This window comes from Nomascus leucogenys, chromosome 22a, assembly GCF_006542625.1.
Source record: "Nomascus leucogenys isolate Asia chromosome 22a, Asia_NLE_v1, whole genome shotgun sequence".
Classification (NCBI taxonomy): Eukaryota; Metazoa; Chordata; class Mammalia; order Primates; family Hylobatidae; genus Nomascus; species Nomascus leucogenys.
Genome location: NC_044402.1, coordinates 103,527,440 through 103,545,776, shown reverse-complemented (window position 1 = coordinate 103,545,776; position 18,337 = coordinate 103,527,440). Strand labels below are relative to the sequence as shown.

Genomic DNA, 18,337 nt, shown 5'->3' with positions numbered 1-18,337 from the left:
TAGCCCTTTATCTAGCAAATAAATTTACTCCATAATTTGAAACCTTTTCACACTGGGCACAACACACATGCCTATAGTCTCAGCTACTCAGGAGGCTGAGGTGGTAAGATCACTTGAGCCCAGGAATTCAAGACGAGCCTGAGCAACATAGCAAGATTCTGTCTCAATGAAAAACAAAACAAAACCTTTCCACAAGGTAATCTCCAGGTCCAGATCTGCTGATGAATGTTAAGAAAATCATAATAGCATTCTCAAACCAACTCTCACAGAAAATAGAGGAAAAGAGAACCCTGCCTAACTCATTTAATATGACCAGCATTGTTGTTTGAGCCACCAAATCAATAGTATTTTGTTATACCAGCCCAAGCAGACTAAGACAGATTTTGTTACAAAGAAATAGAGTGCTACCACAACAAAGACCTAAGAATACAGAAGCAGCTTTAGAACTGGGTAATGGGCAGAGGCTGGAAGAGTTTTGAGGTGCATGCTGCAAATAGGGAACTTCAGGGCAATTCTGGTGAGCTCTCAAACATAAATAAGGAGCATGTTATTGAAAACCAGTGGAAAGGTGATCCTTATTATAAAGTGGCAAAGAACTTGGCTGAACTGTGTTCTAGTGTTTTGTGGAAGGTGGAACGTGCAGCAAGCAATAAAATTGGATATTTAGCTAAGGCGATTTCTAAGCAAGTGTTGAAGGAGCAGCTTAATTTCTCCTTCTGACTGCTTATACTTAAAATGTGAGAAGACAGAAATAAACTAAAGAAGAAACTGTTAAGCACAAAAGAACCAGAAGCTGAAGATTTAGAAAATACTCAGCCTATCCAAATGATAAAAAACAAACAAACAAACAAACAAGAAAGCTTGTTCTAAAGAAAATACTGAGGGTGTGACTGATAAACACACCATGGGTATAACTAGTGGACCTAATCAGCCAGCTTAGTGAGGCCAGGAATGGATATGGGATTATACCAGAAAAGACACTACCATGTTGAACTAAAGGGGACAGAGAAAGTGGGAAGGAATGAAGGTAGACTGTTAGACTTCTTGGATTCTATAGATCAGACTACAAAGCTATTCAGTTTGAATGTGTGATAAGAAAAACTCTGAAAGCAATTCAGAGATTATGAGGGCTGCCATTCCCACCAAAGATCCAGGAGGCAAGGCTGTTTCCTCTTCCTTGGTTTCAAAGGGTAGGAGCACAGGTCAGGTTTCAGTGGGCCAGGATGACCTACCTAGTGCCTCAATGGTGGAGCTGCCCTCACAGACAGCATTATGGGTGGGGCCCTTGCAGAGAACTGGGGTCGGGGTGACACTGGCAACCCAGTGCACATGAAGTACAGAGTATCAACCAAAGAGGGCTATTCTCAAGCTTTAATGCCTAATAGAATTTACCTTACTAGGTTTTAGGCTTACCTGAGACCTGTCACCCCTTTATTCCTTCCACTGTCTCCCTTTTGGAATGGGAATGTGTATCCTATATCTGTTCCAACATTGTATTCTGGTTACATATAACTTATTTGTTTTCACAGGTTTACAGCTGGAAAGGGACTTTGAGTCAGGATGAATTGTAACTTCAGTCTCACCAGTATCAGATTTAGATATTTAGATAAGATTTTGAACTTTAGACTTACAGAGTTGATGTGAGAATGAGTTAAGACATTTGGGGCTATTGAGATAAAATGGATGTATTCTGTATGTGGTAAGTACATGAATTGGGGGGGCAAGGACAGAGTGGTATAGAGTGAACTGTGTACCCCCAAAATTAATATGTGGAAGCCCTAACATCTCCCCATGTGACTGTATTGCAGACAGGGCCTTTAAAGAAGTGATTAAAGTTAAATGAGGTCATAAAAGTAGAGCCTTGATCAAAGAGAACTAGTGCCCTTGTAAGAAGAGGAAGAGACAACAGTCTTTTTCCAACATGTGAGGACACAGCAAGAAGATGACTATCTGCAAGCCACAAAGACAGATCTCATCAGAAAATAAACCCTGCTGGACTTTCCAGACTCCAGAACTGTGAGAAATGAATTTCTGTTATTTAAGCCACCCAGTCTACAGTATTTTGTTATGACAATCCAAGCAGACTAAGACAAAAACCATATAAGACATACAAGGGAAAAAATCCTAGAAACCCTTACCGTCCTTGAACAGAGATACAAAATTTTTAAACAAAAAAATCAATCAAATGCAGTATTACATAAAAAGGATAATATACTATAATCCTAGCACTTTGGAAGACTGAGGAAGGAGGATCACTAGAGGCCAGGAGTTCAAGACCAGCCTGGAGGCAACACAGCAAGACCGTATCTACAAAAACATTTTGTTAAATTAGCCAGCTGATATGGTTTGGATCTATGCCCCCACCGAAATCTCATGTTCAACTGTAATCCCCAGTGTTGGAGGTGGGGCCTGGTGGGAAGTGACTGGATCATGGGGGCGGATCCTTCATGCATAATTTAGCAGCAACCCTTTGGTGCTGTTCTCATGACAGAGTTCTCATGAGATCTGGTCATTTAAAAGTGTATAGCACCTCCCAGCTTTCTCACTCTTGGTCCTGCTCCTGCTTCACCTTCTGCCTTAAGTAAAAGCTTCTGAGGCTTCCCCAGAAGCAGAGGCTGTCATGCTTCCTGTATTGTCTGCAGAATCACGAGCCAATTAAACCTCTTTTCTTTATCAATTACCCCAGTCTCAGGTATTACTTTATGGCAGTGTGGGAACGAACTAATACACTGCTTATGATGGTGCATTCCTCTAGTCCCAGCTACTTAGGAGGCTGAGGCAAGAAAATCACTTGAGCCCAGGAGTTTAAGGCTACAGTAAGCTATGATTATACCATAGCACTCCCGACTGGACAACAGAGCAACACCCTGTTTCTCAAAAAAAAAAAAAAAAAAAAAAAAAGAGAGACAGAGACAAATAAAAGTTAATTATATAATCACAACGAAAGGTAGTTTAGGCCAGAAATATGATGTTAAATATTTGAAAATCAATCTATGTATTTTGCCAATTAACAAGCACCTCAAACAGATGTAGTAAAAGTACACTTAAAAAAAAAGTCAATGTCCATTCAGTAATAAAAACTATTAGCAAACTAGGGTTAAAATAAGACTTCCTCTACTTAATAAAGGGCATCTATTTTTAAAAACATATAGCTAATATCATATTTAATAGTGAAAGACTGAATTTTTTCCCTTCTACATGTGGGAACAAGGATATAAAAATCAATATACAAAAACAAATTATATTTCTATATACTAGTTTTAAAAATGAAAAATACAATTTAAAACAAATCAGGCTGGGCATGGTGGCTCTCACCTGTAATCCCAATACTTGGAGAGGCTGAGGTGGGAGGATCACTTGAGGCCAGGAGTCTGAGACCAGCCTAGGCAACATAGTGAGACTTTGCCTCCATGAAAAATTGTATTAGCCAGGCATGGTGGCACATGCCTGTAGTCCTAGGTATTTGGGAGGCTGAGGTGAGAGGACGACCTGAGCTCACAGTTGGAGGTTATATAGTGAGCTATGATTGCACTACTACACTCCAGCCTGAGCAACAGAATGAGACCGCATCTCTCTCCAAAAATGAATAAGATAAATCATTTACAAGCATACAAAATATACAATACTTTGGGATAAATTAACAAAATAAGCACGTAACCTATATATACAAGAGACAAAGGCTTTTATGGGATACTTTACTTCTAAGCCAAGTGGCTCCCTGACACACCAATTTGATTTTATAACCTCACTTGGAGGACCAAAGAATAGCCCTTGCATGGCTGTGAGGACTCCTGACAAATAGAAACACCTTATACCGTTCTACTGGCAGGCTGGGTTTCCTGTCCTATATCCTCTAAGTGAGGCCAGTTTCCAGAGATGGTCTACTATGGAGCTTCATTACCTAGCTAAAGCCAGTATCACTACTGGTGGTCAAGCAGAGTCAGCACTGCAGTCATCTTCAGCAAGCAATCAAAGGACTATTTCTGTCTTCTTTCATTTCACAGGGAAAAGAAAGAACTGAAGCAAATATGGCAAAATGTTAAGTGACAAATTTGAATGGGAAATACATACTCAAGGAACACACAGTGTTCCATTTATAGTCTGCAAATTATTCTATATTTTTGAAAGATGGCATATATAAGTCACATACATAGGTGCTAACTCTCTCAAATTTCCTATTTTCAATAAAAATTCTGAAGTTCTAAAATATACCACCAGTGGCCAGGCATGGTGGCTCATGCCAGTAATCCCAGCACTTTGGGAGGCTGAGGTGGGTAGTTCACCTGAGGTCAGGAGTTCAAGACCAGCCTGGTCAACATGGTGAAACCCCGTCTCTACTAAAAATACAAAAATTAGCCGGGTGTGGTGGCGCATGCCTGTAATCCCAGCTTTTTGGGAGGCTGAGGCAGGACAATTGCTTGAACCCAGGAGGTGGAGGTTGTGGTGAGCCAAGATCGCACCACTGTACTCCAGCCTGGGCAACAAGCATGCGACTTCTTCTCAAAAAAAAGTAAATAAATAAAATAAAATATACCACCATCATTAAAATATTCAGCTATTCTAAAAAAATTTTTTGAGAACAGCAAATTAAATAAAACCAAGTACAATAATTGCAGCCAAACACAAATCACGTACCTTACTCCAGTGACATGTTCTTACAACCTTTATTTTATAAATTAACAAAGCTGAATCAAGATCGGAATCAGAGTAAGAATAAAAAGTAATCAGAGTAAGATGATAATCATAGCAAGAGAAATAAGAGGTGTTACTTACGATAAAAGAAAGGGACGAATTCCACTGTGAGAGAAGCTGGTTTATATTTCTGTCTGCTCTTTTCCACAGTACTAAGGATTCGTCTATCATTAAAAAGAAGTTAACAATAAATTACAACATGGGCAAGCAGACATGGCATAATTACAAGAACAATTATAAAACAAATTTAATATTTTACTTTTGATTCGTGTCTTGAACTATGTATCTCTAGGATTCGCATAATCTTGAAAAGGAAGTCTAGCCAATAACTGAACTGCTCATCAATTAACAGATTTATTTTTTTGAATTATGCAACATGGTAGCTAGGTTAAATCTCTAAATAACTGGAAAATGAACAAGAAGTCAGCCCTTAAAATTTCCAGCCTGTAAAAGATTTTGTTTAGCAGTAATGCTAAACTGACAGCTGAGACTAGTAGCATATTATTACAGTAAAGTTGAAATTTATCAGAAATCTCAGACACTCTGCCACTTTCTGAAACTTTATAATAATGGATAATGAGGCCATACGTTAGCTTCTTTCATATTGAGGATACAGATCCAGTATGGGCTGGGATTATTTTTGTTTTTAATGATAATTCCAGTAATTTTGATGGATGTTATGTTTCCTACAGGCTTTGGTAAAGCCAATACAAATTGCACGTGCTTTTAACAAGAACATTTCAATTCGATACAAAATGAATCTCTTAGATGGGCATAGTGGTGTGGAGATTGGAGAATAAAGAGTAGTGTTATGATGATACTTCCAACTAGTAGATAGTAAATTTTTTTAAATCACAGATATTTTTTCATTCCCTAAAAAAAGCATTTAAAATTACTAGACAAAGCCAACAAAAATAGAAAATATTTAAAGGACAGCCACATAGAAATTCTGTACATCTAAATATGATGTACTGATAAAGCACTGGTCTAAGATGCTTTCTTCTTAATGACCATAATTGAGCTACTGAAATTACTTTCCTTATAATTATTTCAAACCTAAGAAGAAATGTCAATAGATCATAGAACAAACCACATAGGACAAGCATAGGTGGACTCAGTGACGGCAAAATAAAGAGTTCTAAGATCCAGATCTACTATCTAAATTCATTAGAAATCATATTAGACCTCATTTGCTACTGCACTGCTTTCTAAATCTATGCCTATTTCCAGTGTGTGGAAGGCAGAACAGTGATTATACCAGCTGTATTTATTTTAATTTCAAACAAAACATGTTAGAACATTAATAGATCTTCTTATTTAATTAAGACCATTATCAAAGATTTTCATGTCTTTGTAACAATACAAAATTCACTGGAGTTTCAAATAAAAAATTCAATCACGTGGTAGAAAAACTAATTTTAAAAGGATAAAATTTAATTTAGCTTTCAGTTAGGTTTTCCCATGAGATTATTTCCAGTTTGTGCATTCATTATAAATTATGGTATTAACTAATAGATTGCTTATATCCTATCCAAACAACCTATGCTACAAACAATAAACATCCTCACTTGATTAACATAATAAAAATGTACTTCTACAATTCGTGATCAACGACTCATTCTAAAGTTCCTGTGTTAGATGTAACATATGAACATAATTTCCAATATATTTGTGGTAAGAATTTAATATGCTAACATAAACAAAAGGGGTGAGAACTATTACATATATTAGAACACAAAAATTAAAGCACAAGTAGTTTGTACTGCATGTTTTCAATAAGTTAGTAGAGCTAAAAATGAACTTTAGTCTTATACCATTTGTAGAATACAGCATAGTTAATTGCTCCATTATTACTTGATATTTGGGCCAAGCATCTAGCATTTAGCAGATGCTAATACATATCAACCAGTTCTGAGAGGGCTGTAAAACACTTATTTGCATCTCAGTTTTCTAAGTTTATGTTCTTGGTTGATTTAACCAGGCTTCTTTTTTTTTTTTGAGACGGAGTCTCGCTCTGTTGCCCAGGCTGGAGTGCAGTGGTGCAGTCTCAGCTCACTGCAAGCTCTGCTTCCTGGGTTCATGCCATTCTCCTGCCTCAGCCTCCCGAGTAGCTGGGACTACAGGCGCCCACCACCACACTCGGCTAATTTTTTGTATTTTTAGTAGAGACGGGGTTTCACTGTGTTAGCCAGGATGGTCTCAATCTCCTGACCTTGTGATCCACCCGCTTTGGCCTCCCAAAGTGCTGTGATTACAGGCGTGAGCCACCGCGCCCGGCCACCATGCTTCTTTTTTGTACTCATATCATACCTAGGACATAATCATTGTACTCACATCATACCTAGGACATAATCATTATTCTTAATTTTATTTGGAAAAAGTCCAAGTTCTGGCAAAAGATGCAACAATAAGAATAGATCAAAGAACATCAAATAGAGTTTACCCAAGTTCACTGTTAACACTTTATCCCCAATTTTTTTTTTCTTTTAGAGACAGGGTCTTGCTCTATTGTCCAGACTGGAGTGAAGTGGTGCTATCCTAGTTCACTGCAACCTCTAACTCCTGGGCTCAAGCGATCTTCCCACCTCAGCCTCCTGCAAAGCTAGGATCATAGGTGCAAACCACCATACCCAGTTAATTTTTTTTGTTTTTTGTGAAGATGGGGTCCTGCTATGTTGCCCAGGTTGGCCTCAAACTCCTGGGTTTAAGTGATCCTCCTACCTCAGCCTCCCAAAGTGTTAGGATTACAGGCATAAGCCACTGTGCCTGGCCTCATTATATATAGGAAATTACATATATCATGGTCCTTCATGTCTTAATATTTTAGTGAATATTTGCTAATAAGGATATAGTTTTATATAACACCACAGTATAGTTACAAACTTCAATAAATTTAACACTGATACAATACTTCTATGTAATCTACCAACCGTATTCCAGTTTTGTCAGTTCACCCACTAACATCCTTTGTAGTATTCCCTCTTCCAATACAGCTTCCAGGCCAGGGTCAGGTATTGCATTTAGTGTCTCTTTAGCCTCTTTTAATCTGAAACATTTCCATAACCCCATTTGTGATATTTTTAAAGAAAGTTGTCCTCCAGCCCTCCTTTTTTAAAAAATTAGAATGTTCTTCGCTTGGGATTTGCTTGTTTTCTCACAATTAGATTCAGACTATGCATGCTTGGCTGGAATAACACATAAGCAAAGATGTGTCCTTCCTAGGGTTATCACATGTGGAGCACATGATACCCATCTACTTCTTACTGATGATCAGTTAATTTTGATCATCCAACCAACTGGATTATTTGGCCCAGTACTGTCCAAAATAATTACTGATTGTTCAATTACAAGTAATAAGTAATTGTGGGGAGACATTTTAAAACCATACTCATGGCCGGGCGCAGTGGCTCACACCTGTAATCCTAGCACTTCAGGAGGCTGAGGCAGGTGGATCAACTGAGGTCAGGAGTTCAAGACCAGTCTGGCCAACATGGTGAAAACCTGTCTTGACTAAAAATAAAAAATTAAGGCCGGGCGCGGTGGCTCACGCTTGTAATCCCAGCACTTTGGGAAGCCGAGGCGGGCAGATCACGAGGTCAGGAGATCGAGACCACGGTGAAACCCTGTCTCTACTAAAAAAAATACAAAAAAAAAATTAGCCGGGCGTGGTGGTGGGCGCCTGTAGTCCCAGCTACTCGGAGAGGCTGAGGCAGGAGAATGGAGTGAACCCGGGAGACGGAGCTTGCAGTGAGCCGAGATCGCGCCACCGCACTCCAGCCTGGGCAACAAAGCGAGACTCCATCTCAAAAAAAATAAATAAATAAAAATAAAAAAATAAAAAAATAAAAAATCAGCCGGGCATGGTGGTACACGCCTGTAAACCCAGCTACTTGGGAGGCTGAGGCAGGAGAATTGTTTGAACCTGGGAGGCGGAAGTTGCAGTGAGCCAAGATCACGGTACTGCACTCCAGCCTGGGCAACAGAGCAAGACTCTGTCTCAAAAAAAAAAAACAAAAAACAAAAAACAAACAAACAAAAAAAACCATACACACATCATGCTCCCAACAAAAACTTCCCCTAGGTTTAACATCCATGAATGATTCTTGCCTGATCCAATCTTACGATGATGTGTGCAAAATGTGTTTTTTTCCCCAACTCCAGCATCTCCTCTATATTTACTAATTGGCACATGGAATTTTACTGTAAGCAACACCCTTCACTTCCCCCTTATCTATCTATCACTGGTATGAACTCATAAATTTTCTTCCTGAATGGTTAAATAATTCGTTACTGTAATTATTTTGTGCATATATTGTCTGAGGTTTGACAAGTAGGAGGCACAGGGCATACCTTAACATAATTAAATTATTTTTCTCTGTGGCAAGGCAAGGAATCCTACTAAACTTGCACTAGTCACAAAGTAGGAACTCGATAAGAATATTTTTGAATCAATGTTTAAATGAATGAACAAGTCATATTGAAGGAAGATTTCTTTTTCTTTCTTTCTTTTCTTTTCTCTTCTTCTTTCTTCTTCTCTCACTTCTCTTCTCCTTCCTTCCCTCGCTCCCTCTTTCCTTTCCTTTCCTTTTTCCACTCCTTTCTCCTCTCCTCTCCTTTCCTCTCTCTCTCCCTCCCTCCCTCCTCTTTCTTTCAGGTTTTGCTGTCACCCAGGCTGGAATGCAATAGTGTGATCACAGCTCACTGCAGGCTTCAACTCCTGGTTGATCACTTCAGTGATCCTCTCACCTCAGCCTCCCAAGTATTCAGAACTAGAGGCACACATCACCACACCTGGCTATTTTTTTTTTTTTTTCTAGATGGGGTCTTACACTCCTGGCCTCAACCAATCCTCCTGCCTTGGCCTCCCCAAGTGCTGGGATTACAGGTGTGAGCCACCATGCCTGGCTGATTTATTTCCCTAAACTTATTTTAGTTCCACTTGAGGAAATCCTTCTAACTTTCTGAGGTTCTGTAAGTAGAATCAAAATTGAGATACCAGATTAATCAAATCTACAGAACGCATCTACTTGTTGTCATCAAATAAGAAAAGAAATAGTTTTACATGGCTCTGTATTTGGAATTATGTTAATTTTAATTAAATCTATTCTAACCTGCTTTTGCTATTTTGGTAAGCAGTAAACACAAACAATGAATAAGAAAATATATATCTTCTAAATTTCCACTTAATTTCAGAATCAGATTAATAAATAAGGTATAAATTATTGCTGTAGATCCCTTTGTATAGGTCTTCCATGAGCAATGGATTTCTCCTAATTCTATTTTTTAATCTCCCTGTCAAAGTCAAAGAAACCCAAAGAATACCCTGCTTTACCATTTATCTTTGAAGCAGTTCTTACATTACTGGCAAGATTGTTGTGCATATTAGAGATAACACATACACAGCTTCTAACGTAATTCCTGGCAAATATATGCATGTATTCATTAAATGCTGCTACTCATCCTCTACTTTGCCCCCCTTTCTGCTGCCATCTTACATATGCAGAATTATCTTCCTATATTATATTAATAGTATATAAAATTTTCTTCTTTTTGGGTCTCTGGGCTGCGCTCCTAGCTCGGGATCCCTCTCCTCAGCTCTGAGAGGCCTTAGGTGGTTCTGTGGCAGCCTCTGTTGCCTGTGACCTGCAGGCCCTGCAAGATCCCTGGGCAGGATGCCAGAGCATGCTGGAAGCTGGAACATGGACTCAGTGACTTTTGAGGATGTGGCTGTAACCTTCACCCCTCAGGAGTGGGCGTTGCTGGATTTTTCCCAGAAGAAACTCTTATAGAGATGTGACGCAGGAAACCTTCAGGAATTTGGCTTCTACAGGAAACAAATGGGAAGACCAGAATGTTGACGATCAAGTCAGAAAATATGGGAGAAATGTAAGTCATATGGTAGGGAGACTGTGTGAAGGTAAACAAAATAGTCAAGGTGGAGAAACCTTCAGCCAGAATTCAAATCTTAATCTGAACAAGAAAGTTTCTACTAAAGTAAAACCATGTGTATGCAGAACGTGTGGAAAAGTCTTCATATGTCATGCATCTCTTCACAGGTATATTATATCTCACTCTGGATACAAACTGTTTGAGTGTGAGGACTGTGAAATGAAGCCATATAAATGTAAACAATGTGGCTTAATTCTCTCACAGGTGTTTGAAGACACATGGTAATGCACAGTGACAATGGATTTTATAAATGTACAGTAGGTGGGGAAAACTTTATTTTCCCCAGTTTATTTCAAATGCACCAGAAAACTCACACTGGAGAAAACAACCCTATAAATGTAAACATTGTGATAAAGACTTCAATTATTCCAGAAACTGTCATGAACATGAAATAACTCATAGTGGAGAGAAACCCTATGCATGCAAGAAACGTGATAAATTATTAGCTTCTTCCTATGCCCTTCGACAACACGAAATGATTCATACTGGAGAGAAACCCTACAGATGTAGAGAATGTGGTAAAGCCTTTACAACTTCCAGTTTCCTTCGTAAGCATACAAGGGCTCACAGTGGAGAAAAGCCTTAGAAATGTAAAAAATGTGGTAAATCATTCACATTTTCCAGTTCCCTTTGATGACATGAAAGAACTCAAACTGAAGAGAAACCCTTTGGATATAAGTAAAGTGGTAAAGCCTTCACTTTTCCCAGATCCCTTCAACAGCATGAAAGAAGTCATACTGGAAAAAAACCATGTGAATGGAAGAAATGTGGTAAAGACTTCAGATGTTCTAGTTCTATAAGAACAAATGAAAAAACACATAGTGGGACTGTGAGGAATACTGGAAAACACGCAATTTTCCCAGTTCCCTTTGAAAACTAACAAAAACTCATACTGGTGGAAAAATGAATGTAAAAAAACTGGTAAAGTCCTCAGTTTCCCCAGTTTCTTTCAAAGACATAAAAGGGTTCACAATAGAGAAAAACCCTGTAATTCTAAGAAATGTGGCAAAGCCTTCAGTTTTTCCATTTTTCCTTGAAATATGTAAGAAGTCAGTGGAGATAAGCCTTATAAATTTAAATGTGTGGTAATTTCTTTAGTTCATAAGTTTCATTTGATACCTAAAAGAACTCATTTTTGAAAAATTCCTATAAATGTACAGAGTGTGAGAATACTTTCATTTGTCTAACACATGTTCAAAGATACATGGTAACAAACTGTAGATGGACCTTATAAATGTGAGAGCACTCTGGATTGGAAGCACAGTAGTCTGGAAAATACAGAAGTGTTTTCAAATTTAACAATTACTTCAAAAGTTTTGTAAAACTCTCACTAGTAAGAAATTCTATAAATGTTGGTAAGTTGGAAAGCCTGATGTAAATTAATGCTCACAAATGCACATAAGTGGAATGTAATTATAATTACAAATATTTTGCTTATCAGCGGTTCATTGTTAAAGAGGGTCTCTGTGCTTTTGATTTCCACTTTCGCAAGAAAACATCAATGTGAAAATTCCGTAGATACTCTTAGCAATGCTACATGAGTTTAATAGGTAGTGGTTTTTTAAAAATTAAATTAGTAAAATTCTTCTCTCTTAAGTGTGTTGGATCTCTGGGTGAATTAAAATGTATTCCTATATGGAGGTAATTTTAATTTTTATGTAATTTTTAAAGTTATCTGATTAATGGGCCAGTGAAAAATGTGTTTTTGTTAATATTTGGAATTTTCTGACTGGCCTCATCTGGCAAGTTTTGGTTATCCATATATGTTTTCTACTTTATATGGGAAAATGACTCTTTTTTGGTGTAATAATCTTTATTATATTTTCCTTTTTAATAAAGAGTTATTATCAAAAAATTTTTCTTCTTTTTGACTCTCAAAAACTGTTTTTAGCTACGAATTTTATTTAATTTGTTATCAGAGCTAACTTTTTATAAATCTTCTCTCCCCAACTTTAAATTCATTTTGCTCTTATTATTAAAGATTCCTTTAAAAGCCTCTCTTCTGCCATTTTCAGACTGATTTTATGTTCCTCTTTCTGTATCTGTCTTGCTGTCTATAAAGAAAAATTATGTCATTGTTTCAAAACTTAAAATGTTCTCTTAGATTTGCCACTGCTGACAAGTCTAAGGCGGAGGACGGAGAAGTAGCAAGAGTAGGAGGAAGAGGAGGAGATACACTTTCCTTAGAGAAATCTCTGGCATACATGTCAAAACAGGGGGAACACTGATTAGTTAGAACCAAAGTGCTAATGAGTATAAAGACTACAGATGAAGCACTGTTAAGTGTCTCTTTGTATCTTTTCTTTTTAAAAGACAGGTCTCTATAGCTAACTGAAGCCTTGAACTCTTGGGCTCAAGCAGTCCTCCCACCTCGCATCCCCAGTAGCTGGGACAACAGGCATGAGCCATCATATCCGGCTCCCTCTTTGTATCTTTAAAGACTCACAAGCAGGGCATAAGCAGAGATAAAAGGTAGTCACGGCACTAACTGACAACTATTTCTACCCATTCTAGTCACATGGTAGATTTTAACTTGGCCCCACTGTAGTAGATAGGGACATGTAATCACAGTTCTGGCCAATGAGTTCAGAATGAAAATGACATGTGTCATGTAGCATGACCAGACAAGACAAGAACATTAAATTGCCAATTTGACACTTTTCAAAACTTTTTCTCTCACACATGGTGACCAGCAAACGCTAAAATGCTGGCTGCTCTGTTAGCCTGGGATCTTTAGTGACTCTGATGAGTAGAGGCTCTCTGCCTATTCACAAAAGACAGACAACATGAAAAAGTAATAAATCTTTTGTTATTCTAAGCCCCTTGTTTGTTACTGAAGCATAATTTATTCCTCCTGTCTAACTGAAATTATGTATCTTTAACCAACATTTTCCTAATCTCCATCTCCCAGGATGTATTCTTTTTTTTTTGAGACAGAGTCTTGCTGTTTCGCCCAGGCTGGAGTGCAGTAGTGCTATCTTGGCTCACTGCAAGCTCCACCTCCCGGGTTCACGCCATTCTCCTGTCTCAGCCACCCGAGTAGCTGGGACTACAGGCGCCCGCCACCGCGCCCGGCTAATTTTTTGTATTTTTAGTAGAGACGGGGTTTCACCATATTAGCCAGGATGGTCTCGATCTCTTGACCTCGTGATCCACCGGCCTCGGCCTCCCAAAGTGCTGGGATTACAGGCATGAGCCACCGCGCCCAGCCGATGTATTCTGATTTCAATAAACTATTACATCACTATATAGAACATACAAAAGGTGTTACCACATAGTATATATAAATGTTCTCTCAGTTACCAATTCTTCACCATCATCTAATTGTATGGTGGCTATACTACCATGGGAACCCTGAAAAGCCTACAAAAATAATTTAGTAATGAAATGCTGCAATCATGTTGCAGGAAGTAGAAATTATTTACAAACGGGTCGTGTTAAGTTGAAAATGAAAATGGAAAATCGTGAGGAGATTTAGGAGATTTAAAAAAGAGGTCTGATTGAGAGTGATGAAACAATTCTTCGTAATCTGTACCCACAGGTAAGAATGATATGTGACTTTAAAATTCCTCTCTTTGAGTTCTGTACTGGTAATTCAGCTATTGTCACTAAGCTACCAACCCACCCTTCTATATGCTCTCTGCTTTGTGATGCTGGGGCAGGCATCATGCAAACTTTCTTTTTCCAGCTGCCTCCCTTTTGGGCTCCCTAATAGAGGGTACCAGATGAAGCGTGGAAAAAAAAAGAGAGCAAGGACTGGTTCCATATTGCTCTTTTTCTCTATACTCATCAGCATCACTCCAGCAAGAATTCTTAATTGTAGTAATGGCAGTTGGTTCCTGTCTTCAGCTTATTTTTGGCAATCCCAGAATGAGCCTCTTGACTGCTCAAGAGATATCAGCACCAGCTATGCAATGCTCCTTCCTCAGAGGTCTGAACCTCAGTGCTGTAGGGCCTCTTCTCCAAAAGTCTAGATTCTGATAACTCCATTCTCTTCCCTTTGTTCTCATGACCCCAGGGAAACTAGCTGTTTCCTAAAGTCAGTGTCCCACCTTTGATTTGTCAATTCTCTAATATTTATCAATTTCCTTGTATTAGATCTTCTCTTTTAAAATATCAAGTGTGAGGAGGCTGCGTGCAGTGGTTCGTGTCTATAATCCCAGTACTTTGGGAGGCTAAGGCGAGAGGATTACTTGAGCCTAGGAATTCAAGACCAGTCTGGGCAACATAGTGAGATCTCGTGTCTAAAAATAAAAATATTTAGTCTCATTTATGTTTTCCTTATGGGATCCTGACGACAGAAGCTCTACAATTAAAAATAAATGGACAAAGGCCGGGCACGGTGGCTCCCAGAACTTTGGGAGGCCGAGGCAGGCAGATCATGAGATCAGGAGATCGAGACCATCCTGGTCAACATGGTGAAATCCCGTCTCTACTAAAAATATAAAAATTAGCCGGGCGCAGTGGTGCACTCCTGTAATCCCAGCTACTCGGTAGGCTAAGGCAGGAGTACTGCTTGAACCTGGGAGGTGAAGGTTGCAGTGAGCTGAGATCATGCCACTGTGCCACTGCACTCCAGCCTGCCAACAGAGCAAGATTCTGTCTCAAAAAAAAAAAAAAAAAAAGAAAAAAGAAAAAAAATGGACAAAATACTGCTAGAAAGCATTTTCGAATTATAAAGTATGTTTTTTAAAAAAGAACTTTTCTTGAAAAATATGTATACTGTATTTGATGCTACTCTGCCTTTAACATTTCTTATCAGATTATTAGTATTCAAAACTGCATTGCAAAATACAAGTTCAGGGCATATGTAATTATTCAGAAGCAGAATTTATCACTAATTCATTCCCTCCAACATATTTCTCTAGCTCAGAGTTAAACCTGTGGGTCTTATATACTTCTTTCCAATTGCTTTCATAGAGAAGACCTGCTTTGAAGAATCAAATATATTATGACATTCAGGTTTTAAATGAACATTATTATTTATAAGACATACCCTGAAATTCTATGTCTCCAATTCCGATATGGATCATATAAGCTTTCACAAAATGCCAATGCGTGGATCACAAATTCTTCAATAGATGTCTGATCTGCCATTTCCTTCTCTTTTTTTTTGCTTTTTAACTGAGAACAAAGTTAAACATAAATTAAAGACATATCTTACTTATCATCTAACAATAAGTCATTTGTATTCAAACAAGCCAAACTTTTCCTTTGAGACTAAGAGTCATTTAATCATATGGACTGGATATAGCCTCTAAGATTTTAAATATGTCCTACGATAGGTTTAAAATAAATAGCCAAACATCTTTTGAAAAAGTAATGTTTTCAGTAGGAAGGATATGTGATAAATAAATAATACATAAAAATCACAAATTGTATCATTTTAAAAGCCATTTATAAAACTCTTGAATTTTTAAATTAAATAACAGTATATATAATAACTACTTGTCTATATTTAGGTAATATGTATAAGATTTCTGAAATACACATTACCCAACAATAAGTTTAAGTCTCTTCTCAATTATTACCTCTTCTGAAAATATTTAACTATACTAACTATAATATAAAAAATAGTAGGCCAGACAATGGTGGCTCATGCCTGTAATCCCAGCACTTTGGGAGGCCGAGGCGGGCAGACCACCTGAGGTCAGGAGTTTGAGACCAGCCTGACCAACATGGAGAAACCCCGTCTCTACTAAAAATACAAAAGTTAGCCGGGCGTGGTGGCACATGCCTGTAATATCCAGCTACTTGGGAGGCTGAGGCAGGAGAATCACTTGAATCTGGGAGGCAGAGATTGTGATAAGCTGAGATCAGGCCATTGCTCTCCAGCCTGGGCAACAAGAGCAAAACTCCATCTCAAAAAAAAAAAAAAAACCAAAAGTAAAACCTAGTTGCTCTCAGTAAAGTGACAAAAAAGATTAGTTCACACCTACTTGCTGAATATAGAGTGTTGTCATGGTGATGACATAATTAATGTACGAGCAAGTCCCAATTTCTTCCACATTTGATAGATTTCTGTGAGAAAAAGAGACTTTAATTTTTTGCATAAGAATGGTGAACAAAACATATGTTCATGAATTCAGCTTGAATTATGAGAACACATACTGGCAAACAAAATGCAAATGACATCTATTAAAACATAAAATCAATGTGGTTATATAACTGCTTTCCCACCAACTGTGAAATACACCTCAAGCACCATTTAACTACTATAAACAGATAACATTTAAAAAGTATATGCTGATTAGTATCTATTTATTATTGAAAATTGGAAAATATCACAAAGTAGAAACAGAAGAGAAAAAATAAACACCAATATCTTGCAATCTAAAAATAAGCAACTATGTTCATCTATATTATTTCCTTACAGATTTTTGTCCCTATGCAGATTCTTAGTTTTCTTTTTTGTATATACTGTTTTCATTATAACACATGTGCAGTATAATCATTTTCACTTTGCTTTTTGAATTACGGTTTCCTTTTAAGGCTCTCATATTTCCTCAACTACATTAAAAGTCCTTGAAAAAGGGCTAACAGCATCTTTACTTACTCTAAGATGGCACAGTACCATATTTTGTTTAAAGCAGTGGGTTCATAAGTGCTTAGTGTTTAACTAAAATATGGTCCCTCATTTTTATTCCATTTTTATAAGACTGAGGTAAAACAGACAATATTTACTATACCTAAAATCTTTTCCTTGACATAATAAAAAAGCAACGTTCATTAATTTTGTTATGAGATATTGTGATCTTGTAAAACATTTTATATCTTAAAATCCAGTAAATGCTAATTTTAGAAAAATTAACAGAATTAACAGACTTCTTCTGGTTTTTTTTTTTAAGAGATGGGATCTTGCTCGGCTGCCCAGACTAGAGTGCAGTGGTGCAATCACAGTGCACTGCAGCATCAAACTCCTGGCCTCATGCAATCCTCCCACCCCAGCTTCCTGAGAAGCTGGGACTACAGGTATGTGCCACTAGGCCTGACTAACTTTTTACATTTTTTGTTGAGATGAGGGTCTCACTTTGTTGCCGAGGCTGGTCTTGAACTCCTGGGCTCAAGCAATCCTCCTGCCTCAGCCTCCCAAAGGGCTGGGATTACAGGTGTCAGCCACCACACCCACCCAACCAAAAGACTTCTTAATGTAAGAAGTCAGACTGGCATGACAACTTGGAGAAAACAGGGTACAGGCAGAGGCAAAATTGGAAGCCTCTGCAAGAATTCTGCTTCCAATAATAGTGGACTAAGATCAGTCCTCTCCCTGAGAACAACTAGAAAACATGGACAAAACATTTTTTAAAAAATCTGTTTAAAGGCATGAGAAAATTAATAAGGAAGTGAAAAATTATAGATCCAAGATACAGAACAAGGAAACACAGAAACAGATGAGACCTGCATTTAGATCCATTTTTGCACTCATGACTTGTACCACTCCTGACAAAGGAAACAATGAGAAGCTGCCGATTACATCTGACAGTCTCACAGTGCTGAAAAGGGACAAAAACTAGAATTCAGAGCCCGAAAATGACTGTCTCTAAGGCTATGGTTTAAGATCCCAAAAGACAACACTCAAGAAGTAAAGGTGAAATGAAAATAGATTAGTAGTCACAGAGACTAAGTCCAAGTCAGCTCAATCATTCACTGTATTAGAGGGATCCTACTTTTCCAAAAACAAATGTACATTAACTGA

General features: G+C 38.0%; 1 protein-coding gene across 1 annotated transcript in view; it reads right to left on the bottom strand.

The window, feature by feature from the left end:
- NBEAL1 (neurobeachin like 1) overlaps nt 1-18,337 on the bottom strand; it is a 207,371-nt gene that overhangs the window by 142,988 nt on the left and 46,046 nt on the right. Inside the window, exons 5-7 of the mRNA XM_030803003.1 lie at nt 16,581-16,662; nt 15,638-15,765; nt 4,774-4,856 (exon numbers count right to left, since the gene is read on the bottom strand). Of these exons, the coding sequence (XP_030658863.1) occupies nt 4,774-4,856; nt 15,638-15,765; nt 16,581-16,662 (293 nt within the window). The remainder of the gene's footprint in view (nt 1-4,773; nt 4,857-15,637; nt 15,766-16,580; nt 16,663-18,337) is intronic.